This window comes from Anolis carolinensis, chromosome 1 (assembly GCF_035594765.1).
Source record: "Anolis carolinensis isolate JA03-04 chromosome 1, rAnoCar3.1.pri, whole genome shotgun sequence".
In the NCBI taxonomy this organism is placed as follows: Eukaryota; Metazoa; Chordata; class Lepidosauria; order Squamata; family Dactyloidae; genus Anolis; species Anolis carolinensis.
This window is the reverse complement of record NC_085841.1, coordinates 83,248,995-83,267,162: the sequence shown is the minus strand read 5'-3', so window position 1 is coordinate 83,267,162 and position 18,168 is coordinate 83,248,995. Positions and strand designations below refer to the sequence as shown.

The following is an 18,168-nucleotide window of genomic DNA, read 5'->3' as shown; positions in this document are numbered from 1 at the left end:
GTGATATTTTGGTGCTAAATTCGTAAATACAGTAATTACTACGTAACATTACTGTGTATTGAAGTACTTTTTCTGTCAAATTTGTTGTATAGCATGATGTTTTGGTGCTTCATTTGTAAAATCATAACCTAATTTGATGTTTAATAGGCTTTTCCTTAATGCCTCCTTATTATCCAACATATTCACTTATCCAACATTCTGCCAGCCTGTTTATCTTGGATAAGTGAGACTCTATTGTATTATTATTTCTTGTTACTACCTTTATTTCCATGTACAACAATCTATGGTATGTACATTTACCGATCCTGCATGCTTCCAAACAAAAACTTTACTAGGTCTTACTTTCGGAGGAGGCCTTATATTTAGCAATTCAGCAAAACCTCTACTAGGTCTTATTTTCTGGGGATGTCTTATTTTCGGGGAAACAGGGTAGGAGTTGCAAGAGTTACAGTTATGTTCTACTCTTAAGTTAGCTTCATTGGTGCTTCAGAACAGAGTTGCCTTAGGTTGTAGGAACAGCAGAAACAATCACATAAAAGAAGCTGTTATAGATTCCATTAAGGAATAAAGCCAATGGTATGAAGAATCATACAACAGCAGCATTTTTAGTAATCCAAACAAGTATATTTCAATACCTATTTCAAGGCTTACCAGAATTTAAGCTTTCCATCCGCAGTGGGAACCCAGACTGAGCCACTGCAACTAGTTTCAGAGCAATGTAGAACTGGCTTCTTCCAAAGTATCCAAGTCTTGTTGCACCACAAAGTTCCATGATCTAAAGAAAAAGCATCTAACATGAGATTTCATCTGCAAATAAAAACTGGTATTGTGTTAACTCTTCTAATAAACCAACGAATGACTCAAAAATCAGATCTAATGCTGTGAAAGTGGATAATTTGTCAACTGACACGTTCTGCAAGAAAACAAATATTTTCCACTAGTTTTTTTCATAGATCGTCTTATATTGCATGACAGTGTCAATGTTTCTGTACATGAAAAGCAGTCAATTCTAAAAGCATATTACAGTGTCCAATATATTTTTTTAAAAAAACTAGTACAACAAAATGGTAGTATGTGCATCTACAAGAAATGTGAACAAATTTTCACTGTATGCTATATATACTTAACATTCTCGTTATAAGTATAACTACATTAGAAAATCACAGATGTACTCATTATTTATTCATTATCCCACCCTAACAACACTTTAGAATAGGCAAAAAATGTCCCAGACTCCTCTCTAGTGGTTATCTCTTAATTTCCCTGTACTATTATAAAAACATCATCACAATTATTATGGCAACTAATGTGATTGTACTATTTTGATATCTATCACTAATTATTTGTGGTATCAACATTTTTCTGTCAATAGAAAATACAGGAATTTGATTGATTATGCAAATTTAATGCACCTTTTCAAATCTTAATCTTTTAATTTTGCCCTTCCTCTACAATAACAAACATTTTCATTCTAATATGCAGAACAAAAACACGTTCTCATTTTAAGAGATCACTAAGCTGTACCAAGCTAGAACTGGTATTCAGAGTATATTTGCCTTGCTACTCTAACAATCTAAATATGCAAAACAGTTTGTTCAGCTTTATTCATATAGAAAGAAATCTGCCTTTAGCAAACTGGGAAAATAGAAAGAAGATATAATTGAATGTTATACAAAATCATACTTTTAGTTATTGTAAGTAGCCAAGTATGTTTGAGATGGACAAACCAATTTGTATGCATGAACTCAATGCTGCAGACCATTCTCACAGCTAAGGTGCCCTGCTCTATTCTGGTACATGTGGCATAATTTTGGTCAATATAGTGACTCGACATAATTATTGTCTTTTCAATATAAACACAGAAAATCACTGCTATACATAGTATCATAAGATAAATGTAATAGAGCAGAAAATGGTGTCTGTGATGCTGCAAAAACTAACAAATTATCATTTGTTTGAACAATTTGCAGCATTATAAGCAGAAATAGGACTGTTTTAACATTATGTATACATATTTTGTGCGTATTTTTTTTAATAAAAGTACAGAAAACATAGTCTACATTTCAGAATGCACATATCACAAAGCCAATGAATGCTCTGTGAGAATGGAAATGCAAGTAACCTCCCAGCAGAGTAGCTCTTAACTGACTATAAGGATAGCATCCTTCGCAATCAAGGATCCAAGTAACAGTGGATCTCTAGCCTTGATGCTGCACAAAGAGGTCCCAAAATCATACCGTAGTATCATGCGGGCTATGCAACTACCATGTTTCCCCGAAAATAAGACAGTGTCTTATATTATTTTTTGCTCCCAAAGATGTGCTAGGTCTTATTTTATTCCATGAAGAAGAATTCACATTTATTGAATACTGTACAGTAGTTGTCATCCCAAACCAGCATAACCAGACAAACTGTGAATCCTATCAAGAATTTCTTTTTACTACCATTATTTCCATGTACAACAGTCTATGGTACATACATTTACCAATCCTGCATGCTCTGGTGTTCTGTTTGACGGGCATGCTTCCAAACACAAACTTTGCTAGGTCTTATTTTCAGGGAAGACCTTATATTTATCAATTCAGCAAAACCTCTACTAGGTCTTATTTTCAGGGGATGTCTTATTTTTGGGGAAACAAGGTATGGTAGTCTGATGGCCAATTCCTGACCATTTGGACCTGCACACAATCCTGTTCTCTCCTGCAAAAATAAAAAGACTGGTTTCCTTTTTTGAACACAAAATGTCACTTTTTACTAAAAGAAGGTATCCATCTTTTGTGTTTGCATATAGCTCTGAGGAAAAAATCTGCTTAAGTTATGGACTACTGAACAGATACAAAAGCAATGGACATCGAAATAGGCAGATGCAGATGTCATCATATTAAGCAGGTGAAATACATTAGCCTGAACAGGTTCCATCTACAATCTACTTCTAATATTGACTGATTGAAAGTAAAACTATACTGATACTATAATTCTCTGTAAATAAATATTAAATGGTGGTTAGTACCTCTTAACTACATCAATTTCCCATTCTTGTAAGACCTTTATGCTAATAAGCTATGCTAAAAATTAGAAACCCACTAATTTGATGTTTTTAACAAGACATTTGAGATCCAATGATCTAAGCTAGAACTTAAGAGCAAAACACATTGACCTACAATTAGACAGGCAACTGAATAAAGCCAACAGTCCCTCTACATAAAAAGTTATTCCCAGTAGCTTTCTTCATTTCATCAGCATAATTTTAAGGATAGTGATTTTCATTGTTAAATACAGGGCATCCACATAAAATACTCCCAAATTACCAGAGATATCCCAGTAGATGACAATCTCTTGTATTCCTTGATCTATCTTTTCCACTATCAAAAGCAATGATGGTCCCTTTAGGTAGGGCTGAGAATATAGAACTCTCAGATTTTATTCAACTGAAATACTCAAATGACAATAATAACTAATGTTGAAGGTTTATAGGAGCTGCAGTACAAAAATGTTGGGAAGGCCACACATTCCCAATCAATATTTAAAGACATATAGTGATAGACAGGTATAGTACTATATAATAGTTCTAAGTTCCTTTTGAAATGTAGGTGTGTATTAACATCGACTGACAATGCTTGAGAAGCAGTCATTGAAATATTATACCAATAACCCACTGGCATCAACGAACGACTCTCAACCCTCCGAATTAACCTTGCCAAAAACCAACAGACAACCATCATATGCACCAACACTAGATGCTGACGAAGACATCAAGGAAAATTTTTATTGTCAGCTGGACACTGTCCTATTGGAGATACCTAAGGAGGACAAAATCATCCTCCTGGGGGACTTTAATGCAAGAGTCGGAAGGGACTCCGACCTGTGGCCAGGGATCATAGGAAAAGACGGGGTCGGAAACAGCAACTCAAATGGCATCTTGCTTCTCACCAAATGCGGAGGGCACAACCTTGTCATCACCAACACGCTCTTCCGCCAGAAAAACAAGCTCAAGACATCATGGAAGCACCCTAGGTCAAAGCATTGGCACCTCTTGGACTATGTTATCACACGTGCCAGAGACCGCCGCGATGTGCTTCTCACAAGAGCCATGACAGGTGCTGATGACTGCTGGACGGACCACAGGTTAATCCGATCCACGATGGCTATCAAGATCGTCCCCAAACGCAGACTCCAAGGAAGAAAAACAAGGCGCAAAATGAACACCCAAGCCCTTCAGGAGCCCTCCAAACGAGCCCTTCTCCAAACAACACTCAAGGATCATCTACCCACAGAACACCCCGAAAATGTTGAGGAACATTGGAACAAACTGAAGACCTCCATCATCACAGCCTGCGAAGAAACCATTGGATACCAAACTAAGAAACATCAAGACTGGTTTGATGATAACGACAAAGAGATCCAACAGCTAATTGATAAGAAAAGGAAAGCCTTCCAAACATGGCAGAGAGACACCAACTGTGCTGCCAAGAAAAAGATCTATGCCAGTGCAAAAGCTGAGGTCCAAAGAAGGACCAGAGAATTCAAGAACATCTGGTGGACAAAGAAGGCTGAAGAAATCCAACACCTTGCAGATACCCATGACGCTCAGGGATTTTTCAAAGCCACAAAGATCATCTACGGACCAAGAAACCATGGCATACAGCCTCTACGCTCATCAGATGGAACCAAAATTCTGAAGGACAAAACATCAATTGCACTACGTTGGAAAGAGCACTACCAGAACCTGCTGAATCGCAGCTCCAATGTGGCCGAAGAGACCCTCTCACAAATCCCGCAACAACAAACCAGGGATGAGCTTGTAGCACTACCTAGTTTGGAAGAAGTCAGCAATGCCATCAGCCAACAAAAAAAACAACAAAGCCAGCCGACCTGATGGGATCCCTGCTGAAATCTTCAAAGAGGGTGGACCTGAGCTGATAAAACTCCACCAGCTCATTGAAAAAGTGTGGGTGACCGAGAAAATCCCAGCAGACTACAAGGATGCCACCATCATCACCCTTTTCAAGAAATGGGACAGAACAGACTGCGGGAACTATCGTGGTATCTCCCTTCTAACCTCCGCTGGGAAAATTCTCGCAAGAATCCTTGCAAACCGCCTTCTCCCTATCTCAGAAGACACCCTCCCAGAATCCCAGAATGGCTTCCGTCCCTCCAGAAGAACAGTGGACATGATCTTCACTGCACGATAGCTCCAAGAAAAATGCAGGGAACAAAACCTACCTCTGTACATGGCATTCAATGACCTTGCAAAGGCATTCGACACAGTGAATCGCAGTGCTCTCTGGACCATCCTCCAAAAAATCGGGTGCCCTGACAAATTTGTGAACATCCTGCAGCTCCTCCATGATGACATGATGGCAACAGTCTTGGACAGCAACGGCTCCCAAAGTGACCCATTTAAGGTGGAATCAGGTGTCAAGCAGGGGTGTGTTATTGCCCCTACCTTATTTTCCATCTTCATCACTATGATACTTCACATTGTTGGTGGGAAGCTTCCCACTGGTGTGGAAATCATCTATCATACAGAGGGCAAGCTATTTAACCTCAGCAGACTGAGAGCCAAAACCAAGGTCACTACAACATCTGTTATAGAACTCCAATATGCCGATGACAATGTAGTCTGTGCGCACTCAGAAGAAGCCACTTTAAACACCTTCGCAGAAGCATATGAGAAGCTCAGCCTCTCATTGAACATCGAGAAAACCAAAGTGCTCTTCCAACAGGCACCAGCTAATCCCTCTGCCATACCAGGAATACAACTTAATGGTGTCACATTAGAAAACGTTGACCATTTCCGCTACCTTGGCAGCCACCTCTCCACAAAAGTCAACATCGACACTGAAATACAACACCGCCTGAGCTCTGCGAGTGCAGCATTTTTCAGAATGAAGCAGAGAGTGTTTGATGATCGGAACATCCGTAGAGATACCAAGGTGCTTGTTTACAAAGCCATTGTCCTCCCACCCCTGCTCTACGCCTGCGAAACGTGGACGGTCTACAGACGTCACACTCAACTCCTAGAGCGTTTCCATCAGCGTTGCCTCAGAAAAATCCTGCAAATCTCTTGGGAAGACAGGCGGACAAATGTCAGCGTGCTGGAAGAAGCAAAGACTACCAGCATTGAAGTGATACTCCTACGCCATCAACTCTGCTGGACTGGCCACGTTGTCCGAATGCCCGATCACCGTCTCCCAAAGCAGCTACTCTATTCCGAACTCAAGAATGGAAAACGTAATGTCGGTGGGCAGTAAAAAAGATTTAAAGATGTGCTTAAAGCCAACCTTAAAAACTGTGGCATAGACACTGAGAACTGGGAAGCCCTGGCCCTTGAGCGTTCTAATTGAAGGTCAGCAGTGACCAGCAGTGCTGCGGAGTTCGAAGAGGCACGAATGGAGGGCTTAAGGGAGAAACGTGCCAAGAGGAAGGCCCGTCAAGCTAACTCTGACCGGGACCACCTTCTATCTGGAAACCAATGTCCTCACTGCGGGAGAACATGCAGATCAAGAATAGGTCTCTTCAGCCACGTAAGAACATACTCCCAAGACACCGGTGATGGAAGACAATCCTCCTCAAGCTACGAGAGATCGCCTAAGTATACCAATAACTGCATTAACCATCCTGTGTTGTTCATATATTGCTCAATACGTTCCAGTTCAATTAATAACAGCTAAATATGATCCAGCATTTCTAACTATAAATTGTACTAGATGCACTCATTCATTCTCTTCTTTCTCTTAATCACACAATTTTCTTTAAAAACTGTCCAAATTATGGTTCAAAACAAGAGTTTAAATAAGGATTTTTTAACTTATCAGGACTCATCTACCAGAGTTTTCATTATAAACACAGAGCTATAAAAATATACTATATGCCATTTTACAATTTGCTGTAATGTGTAGAGTTTTTTCATCATGACTCCAGTAATGTCAATCACACCAGGCTTCAAATCACCAGCTGTTGAACTCTGAGAATATCCTCACCTTCTTTACCAGCAGCAATTTAAGAAGGTTTCTATTATTGGTTCCTAACTGCATATGAAGACAAATGCCCATGCATATTTTTCTTCCTCTTTCTCCAGTTTCCTGCTTATGCACTCAAGGGGCCGGGTTGTGGCGCAGGCTGGTGAGCAGTCTGCTGCAATAAATCACTCTGACCATGAGGCCATGAGGTTCGAGGCCAGCCCGTGGCGGGGTGAGCACCCGTCAATTAAAAAATAAAAAATAGCCCCTGCTCGTTGCTGACCTAGCAACCCGAAAGATAGTTGCATCCATCAAGTAGGGAATAAGGTACCACTTATAAAGTGGTGAGGCAAATTTAACTAATTTACGACGTTGGAATGAGGAAGTGCCATCACAGTGGATGATGAAGCAGCTGCTCCCCCCTGTGGCCAGAATTGAACATCCCCTCAGGAGAAGGTTAAATTGCCTCTGAGTCTGTCTTGGTTCTATGTGTATATGGGCATTGAATGTTTGCCCTATATGTATATAAGGTGATCCGCCCTGAGTCCCCTTCAGGGTGAGAAGGGCGGAATATAAATACTGTAAATAAATAAATAAATAAAACTGAGGCCCCAGCTACACTGACCATAAGTACATGTTTAGAGTGAGGCTCACTGTAACCAGTTGTATTTTTTTCTTTCCAATAAATACTGGTGAATAAAGTGACAATAGCTTTCACATTTAGAGAGATCTATGAATATATAGGTTACAAAAGAGAAAGATATTGATGAGGACAAAAGAGGCATAGAATTAAAATGTGTGACTTATTTCAACACTCTTTTCTCATCAGCTACCCCATGATCAATCACCAGCCACTAAAATGTAACAGTATTAATTTAAAACATGTTAATGTATTACGTACTCATATCTACTTGAATCTAATAAGCCATTTAATGTAATACGCACCTCAATTTTCAAACCCCGGAAACCAACAAAAAAAAGTATGTGCTGCCGAATGTAATGTGCAATGGCAAAAAGTGCAGCCTTTTTAATTTGGCCAATAAAGTTACTGCCTGCTTAGAATTCCGTCTTTAACAACAAAAGTGTTAAGAGCACCAAAGCTTCCAGCAACAGAAAGGGAAACCTTGGGGTAGATCTATGTTGTAGAATATATCCACTGTAACTGCCCTGGCTCAATATTATAGAGTCATGGAGGTTTTAGTTTTACAAGGTCCTTAGCCTTCTCTGTCAAAGAATGCTGATATCTTACTAAACTACAAATTCCAGGATTGCGTAGCATTGAGCCATGACATTTACATTTGAGATGACATTCCTCAAATAGCTCTGGGTGCAGCTTCCCCTTTTGTTTTGACTCACCACTAAGGTCCCTTCTACACTGTCATATAATTCAGTTCAAGCAGATAATCTGTATTTTATGTGGTAGTATAGATCCATCTTAAGATTACCATAATATGCTAATCTAATATGCACCCTAATTTTAGCAAGCCCATTTAGTCAAAAAAGGTGAGCATTAGATTTGAGTAAATAGGGTATATGCATGTTAGGACAGTGGTGAGCCACATGAAATCTTTTGTCTGACAGTCTTCCCATTACTGAGCAACACATTAAGTAGATGTTATCTTTTAGTGGCAGTTACTCTAGAAAACATGGCCTCGGAATTCCTCAACACCTAAAACAATTATTATCCCTAACATATAAAGTTTACAAAGAGTAATGGCGAACAGGGCCAGGTACTAAGAGTTTAACTTTCTTGATATAAACCATTTACATTACTTAAACTTTCAGTTTACCACATTTACAAAAGGAGACAATATACCTGAGCACCTTAATGAGCTGAAAATTCTAATATTGAGGAAAACGTGCCCTTTTTACAATCTATAGTAATTGTGGGTATCAACTGTAAATGGGTACTGACTGCCCTTGGACATAACAACAGTTGTGTCCATAAGTAAAAACATAATGTAATCTGCGAGAAAATTATCTTTCAAATGAACTTCAATTATGTCTTGATTCAAGGTCATGTCCACATTATACAAAGTACTTTAAGTCTTTGCATAGCTTCTTTGTACATTTCTGGCAATAACTTCTTAGCACATGGCTCAGACTTATAATATGTTAAAACAAGGTAGCAGAACTCTCATGTCCCAACCATACCCATGAGCTAGAATTCAGTTTTTTTCCCTCATGATCCTGCTATTTCTGTTTTCTAGCCCTTTTCATGTATCAAAAAAAGATTGTATGAGAAGTATGCAAAGATACACTAATGATAAAACATTTAACTGGGTTCAGCCATTCACATTTAACTGATATAATTTTGGATCCAATATTCTAATGCTAATCAAGTAATATTTCCTGTATATGCACACATATCCTTGCTGTCTTCTTGCAACTGAATTGCAGATATAGCAATACAACAAATCTGACTGAACAGGAAACAAGCATATTGCTATTAGATTAATTCAAATGGGCAAAAGCACAACAAAGCACCTCTTCACAAGCATACCTCAATTAACAAAACCTATGGCAAAGAATAGCCCTGGCATGGCAAAGAGTCTTTTAATGCCCACCCAGGCCCCATTTATTTTTTATGCTCTATGTACCTGGGCGTTTCTTTAGCAGAATCATCATTAAGAAGATGGTGAAGAAGGGCTATTGGATTACACAGAATGTATGTACAGTTGAGTCTCACTTATCCAACATAAACGGGCCAACAGAATGTTGGATAAGCGAATATTTTCGATAATAAGGAGAGATTAAGGAAAAGCCTATTAAACATCAAATTAGGTTATGATTTTACAAATTAAGCACCCAAACATCATGTTATACACCAAATTTGACAGAAAAAGTAGTTCAATACACAGTAATGCTATGTGGTAATTACTGTATTTACAAATTGAGCACCAAAATATCACGATGTATTGAAAACATTGACTACAAAAATGCGTTGGATAATCCAGAACGTTGGATAAGCGAATGTTGGATAAGTGAGACTCTATTGTAGTAAACAATGCAATAAAGCTTGAGCTGGGAGAGAATAGGATTGATTCCACTGTGCAGCTGCTCCTCCCTACTGCACATCAAGGAAACAGCAGCTGCCTCCAGAATCCCTTACTGAGCATAGCTGAAGGCTAACCAGAGAGTAAAGGGGAAAGCAGATAAGTCTGCCTCACCAGTCATTCCCAAACATGTTTTAAAGAGCACAGATTGATAAGTTTAGGTACCAAAATGGAAATCGTAAGAAAAATGGAGGCTGGTAAAAGAGGGGAAAATCCCTAAAAGAAGCTTTCAAACTGGTCTCTACAAGGATCAAAATACTACTTTTTACTTATAGAAGAAGCACCTGACCAGGTTCCTTAATTTAAAACAGTGGTTCCCAACCTTTTTTTTTTTTTAACCAGGGACCACTCTCCAACATTAGTACCAAAAAGTTATGAATTGGTTAGACCACATCAGCTCTAGTTTCAGAACACATGCCATCCAGTAGTTGCCATCTGCTTGCCCACAGAAAATCATACTTAACAATCCAGAGCTGATGTATTCTATCCAATGCAATTTCTGAATCAGCACCCCAAATAAACCCAGGAACAGGACTAAAAACTAAGACATCAAGACATCTCTGCTTACAAGTGCCACATGGAACAGCTATGCTTAGAAGGAGGAAGGAGAAGCAGCAGTCAGGAGGGTTGTTGTTGCACCTTTTGTGGGTAGTCAGCCTCTCCCGACACCCCTGTTGCCTCAGGGGTTTGTGAGAACAATATTTTAGTTCTGAGGGACCTGGTAGGAAATACTGATTTAACATGTGCAACTTTTAGTTTTGGATGAAAAGTTTGCTGAAAGCAGATGAAATGCTCTTCTTTTTTTTATGGCGCAAGAAACTTATTTCTGTGTTGTTTCTGCCTTGTTCCAGGACCAAATTTCCCTCTAAAGAAGTAATGCCTAGGAACACATCCATTTTGTAAAGGGGGGGGGGGGGTATACTTGCACTTCATTTTATCCCTTGGTCAGAGTAACATTTTCAAAATAATGTTATTCCATGGGAGTACCCAAATGAACTCTAAAATAGCAAATCAAAGATGGAATATCCCGCTTCCCCTCAAATACCCAGTCTTATTCCCCCTTGTGCTGGGTTTTTTTTTTTAGTATTTCCCCCAGATCTGCCATGGTCAGACAACCTGAAATACTGCACATCAAACATTCCCCTCAAATATCCAGTCATATTCCCCCTTGTGCTAGCTGTTTTTTATATATATATATATTTCCCTTGGATCTATACATCCTTCACTCCGATTGTTCATACAGATTTATACTAAAAGTTCTATTACTTCTAGTTATGATAACTTTGGTCATTAACTATATATAACTTTTGTGATATGCATTTCTAATAGTTCACCCACAGTTTTTTCTTGGGGTCCTTTCACACAGCCACATAACCCAGAATATGAAAGCAGGAAATCCCATAATATCTACTTTGAACTGGAATAAATGGCAGCGTGGACCCAGTTATCCCAGTTCAAAGTAGATATTGTGGGATTTTTCTGGGTTATATGGCTGTGTGGAAGGGCCCCTGGGTCGTTTGGAAGTTCAAATTCCCAATTACGTTTACACACAAAGATAATAAAGGGTTGACTTTATTTTTATAAAGCAACCTCAAAATATTTGTATTTAAAGATGCAAAATTCTTGAAAAGTGGGTGCATTGAGTGATAGGGCAGGCATGGGCAAACTTCAGCCCTCCGGGTTGTTAGGAATTGTGGGAGTTGTAGTCCAAAACACCCGGAGGGCCGAAGTTTGCCCATGCCTGCACTAGTGCATAAATCCACTTTAAATCCGGTTTTTGCCTCCAGCAGAATTCTGGGGATTGTAGTTTGGTGAGGCCCAAGTCCTGTCTGGCTGAGCTGTTTAACGCCCCCTCCCTAAAGTGGATTTAAAGTGAATCCAAGCTCTAGTGTGATGAGGTCCCCAGGCTGTTATGGGCGCAGAAAAGAAGACTCGGCGCTGCTCCCCTCTCGGGTCCCGTTTCAGGGCTGATGTCCACCGCGCAGCAGCCCGGCACCAACCCCTCCTGGGCTAGAAAGCCCCCGAAGTCGCGTCCAGGCAAGAGAGGCCCAAAGTGGGCGTCGAGTGAAGTCGGGGACTGGGCGACAGCGAAGCTTCGGCCTTCGGGGGCGAGGGAAGCGGCTCACCTTGGGGTGCCCCCATCTCCTCCGTTCGTCCCCCTCCTCGCCCCACTTTCTTCTGCTGAGGTAAATAAAAAGGCTTACCTGCATGACGACCTCGTTGGGCAGTTGAGCGGCGCGGAAGAGCTCCAGGACCCGCCCGTTGGAGGCGATTTTCTTCGTGCTCTCGGTGTCGCAGTAGGCGAAGAGGTCGCAATAGTAGCGCTGCTCCGTTTCGCTCAGGGTCAGACCCTCCATCTTTAACCCTCCTGCGCCTGGCTGGGCTGGCCCGGGTTTGTAGAGAAGGGACGGTGAGGCGGGGCTGCGCGCGCAACTCACTCTGTCGCTCGCTCGCTCACTCAGGCGCGCGCCGCCACCGCCGCGCCGCCTCGCGCCGGTGGCGGCTCGAGCGAAAGCAGTTTGTGGCGCCGCTAGGGGGGGAGGGGGGGCGTGTGTAAGAGTGAGGCCTTCCGCAAGAGTGCGCCTGCGCCGCCTCTCGCGCCGCCTCAGCTGCTGCTTGTTGATCTCGCGCAGCTTGCCCGCCCTCCTTCCTGAAGGAACTGTTGGAAAGGTTTATTAGACGGGCACAGGGAAGGAAGGAAAGAAGGAAGCGCCACAACCTACAACAGTAGTACGGGGGGGAAGGGGCGTGGCCGTGCGCGCGGGCGGAAGCGTCTCTCTCTGTATGTGTGTGAATTCTAATAAAGTTTCTGTACGTCTCCTACGGCCACGCCCCTTCCTCCTCCCTCCCCCACCAAAGCGCCCACTCCCGAAGTCGCACACCGGTTTTCCTGAGGTTTGAGGTGTCTCTGGAAAACTCAGCCGGAAGACCCGGATGCAAAGCGAGGATGACGTCGAAATTTCAGTCACGCTTTTCTCTTCTTTCTCTGCCCCCGCCCCCATGGGGGCGGCTGAATGATTGGTGCAGGGAAATTCCTTTGCCGCCTCCTATTGGCTAGGAGGGAGAGTGCAGTTCTCCTTCAGCTAGGAAGGCTGGTGGTCTCCCAAATGTGTCTTTGGCCCCTTCCACACAGCTGAATAAACCCCACATTATCTGCTTTGAAGTGGAATATATGGCAGTGTGGACTCAGATATCCCACTTCAAAGCAGATATGGTAGGATTTTCTGCCTTGATGTTCTAGATTATATGGCTGTGTGGAAGCGCCTGCACTCACTCTCTGGTGAACTTCAGCCCTTTAAGTTAAGCATTATTAGAGTCTGTTAAAACACACTCAGCCACACCTCGTGAGGAAACAGTGTCCAATGTGGCCTTTACTAGGGTCACAAAAAAAGCATGCGAGCGTCCAGGCGCACCAACTATATATAAAAAGGACTGTATTCGAGTTTGTCTGCTTTTGCATCATGTTGATGTCTTCCCATAAAAGATATTGGGCAGATACTTCCAATGACTATAAATCCCATATGTCCTGATTTACTGCTATTTGACCTAATTTGCAAAGGGCCTATGTGACACCTATGTTTGAAAGAAAACTGATGTTTGGAAAAAGTTGCTGCAGAAAGGGTATTCCAAGGATAACAGAACATCAGGACATAACAGGTTAGATAGTACTCCCTAAGTTTCCCAGCCATTTTGGACTTATGCTTGCAACAGAAGTAGATAAGACTGGCCTGCAGGTGCAGAGCTCAGGGTCAGAAAACATGAAAAGGCCATTGTTATGTTGCTTTTGCTTGTTAGAACAGAAAAAACCAATAAAATGTGTGTTAATAAAGATGCTTGTGACGTAATCAGTTGTTAACCCAAAGAGATGATTGATATTTGAAAACCAATAAGAATATGTTTTCTACTTTTTGTAATAGTGATAAAAAGCCTTGCAACTCATTTTCAGGTTGTGACAAAACCTTTCATTGCATTCCTTTATGCATTTTTGTCGTTATTGCTAAGCTTGCAATAAACAGCTTCTGCAGTTTGAAGATTCAACTTTTGGTGTCTTTCCTAACCTTGCCCTCTTCACCAAGGGGGCTCCTGCCTTCAGTGAGATCGTAGGAGTACCGGAGCGTCTTTGCCCCTTCAGTTAGAGTTCGTTAAAACACACTCAGAGCCACGCCTTGCGAGGAAACAGTGTCCAATGTGGCCTTTATTAGGGTCACGAAAAAGTGTGCAAACACCCAGGCGCGCCAGCTATATATAAAAAGGACTGTATTCAAGTTTGTCTGCTTTTGCGTCATGTTGATGGCTTCTCATAAAAGATATTGGCCAAGATGGGTTTTCTAAAGGATACTTCGTCTTGTTCATGGTGTTGTAACCCAGCCTGCATCTGAGCTGTCGGGGGAGCCTGAGGTTGGGCTCCTGACTCTGCGATAGTTCCTGCACCTGACTTGTCAAAGGACTCTGGGTTTGGGCTTAAGATTCCTATGCAGCTGGAGTTAGAGGAAACTACTGTCCCAAGCCAGCCAGAGTTTGGTTTAGAGGATTCTGGGAACAGGCACACAATGGTTTCAAGCCAGCAGCTTGAACCGCATTCCTTGAAGGATCATAACCTATTCGGTAGCAGAGTCTCAGGAGTGTTCCTTCAGTTTATTGGGTCATGGAAGTGTAAATATCTTGTTCCTGTTCAATGCCCTCAGCAGACAAAGATTCAAGTAGACTTCTTTTTAAAATAACATGTTTGTTTTACTCATAACTTCATGTATTTAAATATACAGGTACATTTCTTGTCAGGTTAAACTTTAAAACATTTCAGTTTGTATCTTATAATCGTTAACAGTTTCTTAAAAAACTATATTGCTCTGTATAGTTCCCTTTTATAACAGTCTCCTTCCAAAGAAACTCAAGCCTCAACTGACTTTTAAGTTCTAATACTGGCATCTGCGCTCAAACAGACTCAAGCCTCAACTGTCTTTTAATTGTCATCCTTTTAAAACTGAACATTCTAAACAGTCACTGAACTAGTCACATGGTCTGCAGCCCCTCCCACTGCTTTAAGTACATAGAGCTAAGAAAATTGCAAACCAAAGAAGACATACACATTAGGAAATAAACCGACACATTATAAAACAGGTGAAACATTAAATATAAGAGGCTTGAGAAGGTTGCTATCTCCAACATAATCAAGGTGGTCAATTGCAACATTCACACTTGCCTCCAACAGACAAGAGCTTTTTCTCCCACCCTGGACATTCCACAGATATATAAACCCCACTTGTCTAGTTTCCAACAGACCTCAAAACCTCTGTGGATGCCTGCCATAGATGTGGGTGAAACGTCAGGAAATACAGCCCAGAAAACTCACAGCAACTCAAAATAATCATACCTTGATCAAGGTGAGATGAAGGGATTATTTTTTCTCATTTAGGGATAAGGAATATTTAATGTAGTCCACTTATACACCCTACACAGTTATAGTGCTATTATTCCACTTTAACTGCCCTGGCCACATTCCATAGATGTTTAGGGAGGTGCATTTAGAAATATTGGCCAGAGGGTTTGTTATGATTGAGCCTCATGGCTCTGTTACTGACAGACGTGGGCGTAAGACTCCTCGAGAGTCAGATACTCTCGAGGAGCGAGAGAGAAAAAGACTGCGAGACATATTTGCAGCACCATCTGACGAGGAGTCTTTCGAAGGGTTTACGGAGAGAATGGAGGAGGGGCTGGTTAGCTCAGAGGAGGATGAGATGGATTGGACTCGGGTAAGAGAGGAAGTGGGTGCCACTGGCCATGATGGGACAGAAGATGAATGGGGACCTTCAGGATTAGACCCATGGTTTAGCTGGAGGGATGGGACGGGATCCACAGCTGGAGATGCTGTTGGGCGTAGTCAGAGGTGTTCCAGCTCTGACGAGGAAAGTGATGAGGAAACGCCCGGGTTAAGGAGGACAGCTGACAGTGATGAAGATTTGTAACTGGCATAAAATGGGGCTTGGGAGCAATTGCAAATTGCGTTGGGCAAGGTAATCTGGGCAAACGCTTGGGATCCGTGTGTGTGTGGGACGCTTCCCTGAAGACTTGTGTGCTTTCCTGTGCTGTGACGTAAGTTGATTGGAATCCAGGGTCAGACGGCGGGAGGGATTGTGTGGGCATTTGTTTGTGCAAACCTGTGCTTACTCTTATTAGCTTGACCCTCCGTCGTCTTCTTGACGGACGCCATCTCCTGCTTTGAGAACTCGGACTGAACTGACCACGGCTTGTCTTCCCCCCTTCTTGGACTTGGAAAAACTACAAACGTCTGCTTCTGGCTTTGATCTACGGAACGGAACTGGTCTACTCAACTGCTACAATCCTTGGCTGATTTACTCGTGTTGGAGATCCTGTCTGCTGTGTGTGTGGGGGAGCGACGCAAGTTACTCTAAGCACAGTGTTGGCAGCAGAGAGGAATCTGCTGCCAATTAGTTGCATTCTTTGTATCTTTTGTTCCTTGGCTTTCGTTTCGTTTATACCCAGGCTGAAGCAAGCAGTTTGTTTTTACCCGGATTAAACTCCGGTTTAATCCGGTTTATCTTTTGAACATTTACTTTTGCCCCTTTTTGCTCCTAAAGGCAAAAACTGCCTGGCCCTTGTGTTTTACGGGCATTTTTGAGTTCTGTAATCTAATAAACTCTGTTACTTTGAATCTTGTGGCGTTCTGTCCTTGACAGATTGCCCAACGCCCATAAAAAGTTTATTGCAGCAATAAACCCGTCAGGAAGACGATGGATGAGTTAAGGGCCAAAGTAGACCAATTGCAAACGGCTTTTACCGTTATCCAAACAGCTCAGGCTGTGAAAGGACATGTTTTGACTCCTGAACGCTTTGACGGAACCAGGTGCAAGTTGCCAACCTTTTTGGCACAAGTGGAGCTTTATTTTTCTCAGCTCAGTGCTCATGCTTTTCCTACAGACACTAGCAAGGTGGCCTTTATTTTGAGTTTGTTGACCGGTCCCGCAGGACAATGGGCCACTAATTTAATTTTGGGAAATGACCCAGTCAAGGACAATTTGAATAATTTCAAAAAGTTGTTAACTGATACTTTTGGGGATCCTCTCCGCACGGAGAACGCTGGGTGGGCTCTGTATCGGTTGAAACAGGGAAAGGGGACTGTTTTGGATTACTTAAATAAGTTTAACCTGTATCGCCACCAGCTGGATTGGGGGGAAAATGCATTCATGCTTTTATTTACTGCCGGGTTAAGTGATATGCTCCAGGATGAATTAGCACGCTTGGAGCCGGCTGAAAGCTGGGACGCCTTAGTAGCTAAGGTGCTGCGTTTAGACGCAAGGTTCGAGGCTCGTAAACACTCAAAAGCAATGTGTGCGCCACCCATGCATGTAACCAGGACACCTGTGGTGATGGGGGAAGAGCCCATGGAGCTTGGGGTCTTTAAAAAGCTGTCTACAGAGGAAAAGAGCCGTAGGAGGCAGCTGGGCTTGTGTTTGTACTGTGGGAATGCTGGGCATTTTGCCAAAAATTGTAATGTGAAACCTTCCCAGCTTTCGGGAAAAGGCCAGCCCTAGTGCGACGTGAGTCCAACGCACTAGGGCTCCTCAAGCAGTCAACTGAGGGGAGGAAGCATGTTTTCGTACCCATTACATTATCTGTTGGGGGAAGGGAACTTGTTTCTACTTTGGCACTGCTGGACTCAGGGGCTACGGTCTCCTATGTAGATATTGAGTTTGCTAAGAAGCATGGCATTCCTAGAGTGCGCAAGGCATGCGACGTGTGGGTGGAAGGAGCAGATGGGAGACTGCTGGAGACTGGGGTGGTTAACCATGAAACCTCAGCAGTAACGTGGGAGGTGCAGGGAGTAACGGGAACGTTTGTGTGGGATATTACGAGCTTGCCTAGATATGATGTGATCCTGGGGATGGATTGGCTAGCTGTAGTAAACCCACAAGTAGATTGGGCAACACGTAAAGTGATCTTAAAGAGGCAGGATTGTTGCACTCTAAATGTTACTCATTCTGATATGGAGGGAGTGCCTGCTGAGTATGGGGAGTTCTCTGATGTATTTTGTAAAAGAGAAGCGGACAAATTACCACCGCACAGGCCATATGATTGCGCCATCAAGTTGGCAGAAGGTGCGAAACTGCCAGCAGGGAGGCTGTATGCCTTGA

General features: G+C 42.3%; 1 protein-coding gene across 4 annotated transcripts in view; it reads right to left on the bottom strand.

Moving 5' to 3' along the window:
* Nucleotides 1-12,940, bottom strand: part of reps1 (RALBP1 associated Eps domain containing 1) — a 69,711-nt gene extending 56,771 nt beyond the window's left edge. For 2 of the 4 annotated variants that reach the window (XM_062978136.1, XM_062978132.1), the window contains exons 1-2: nucleotides 12,223-12,939; nucleotides 652-775 (exon numbers count right to left, since the gene is read on the bottom strand). In XM_062978136.1, the coding sequence (XP_062834206.1) occupies nucleotides 652-775; nucleotides 12,223-12,375 (277 nt within the window). In that variant the 5' untranslated portion in view covers nucleotides 12,376-12,939. Of the gene's footprint in view, nucleotides 1-651; nucleotides 776-12,222 lie in introns of all 4 variants that reach the window. The other 2 variants (XM_062978128.1, XM_008114504.3) reach the window with 2 other exon arrangements.
* Between the last annotated feature and the right edge of the window lie 5,228 nt (nucleotides 12,941-18,168).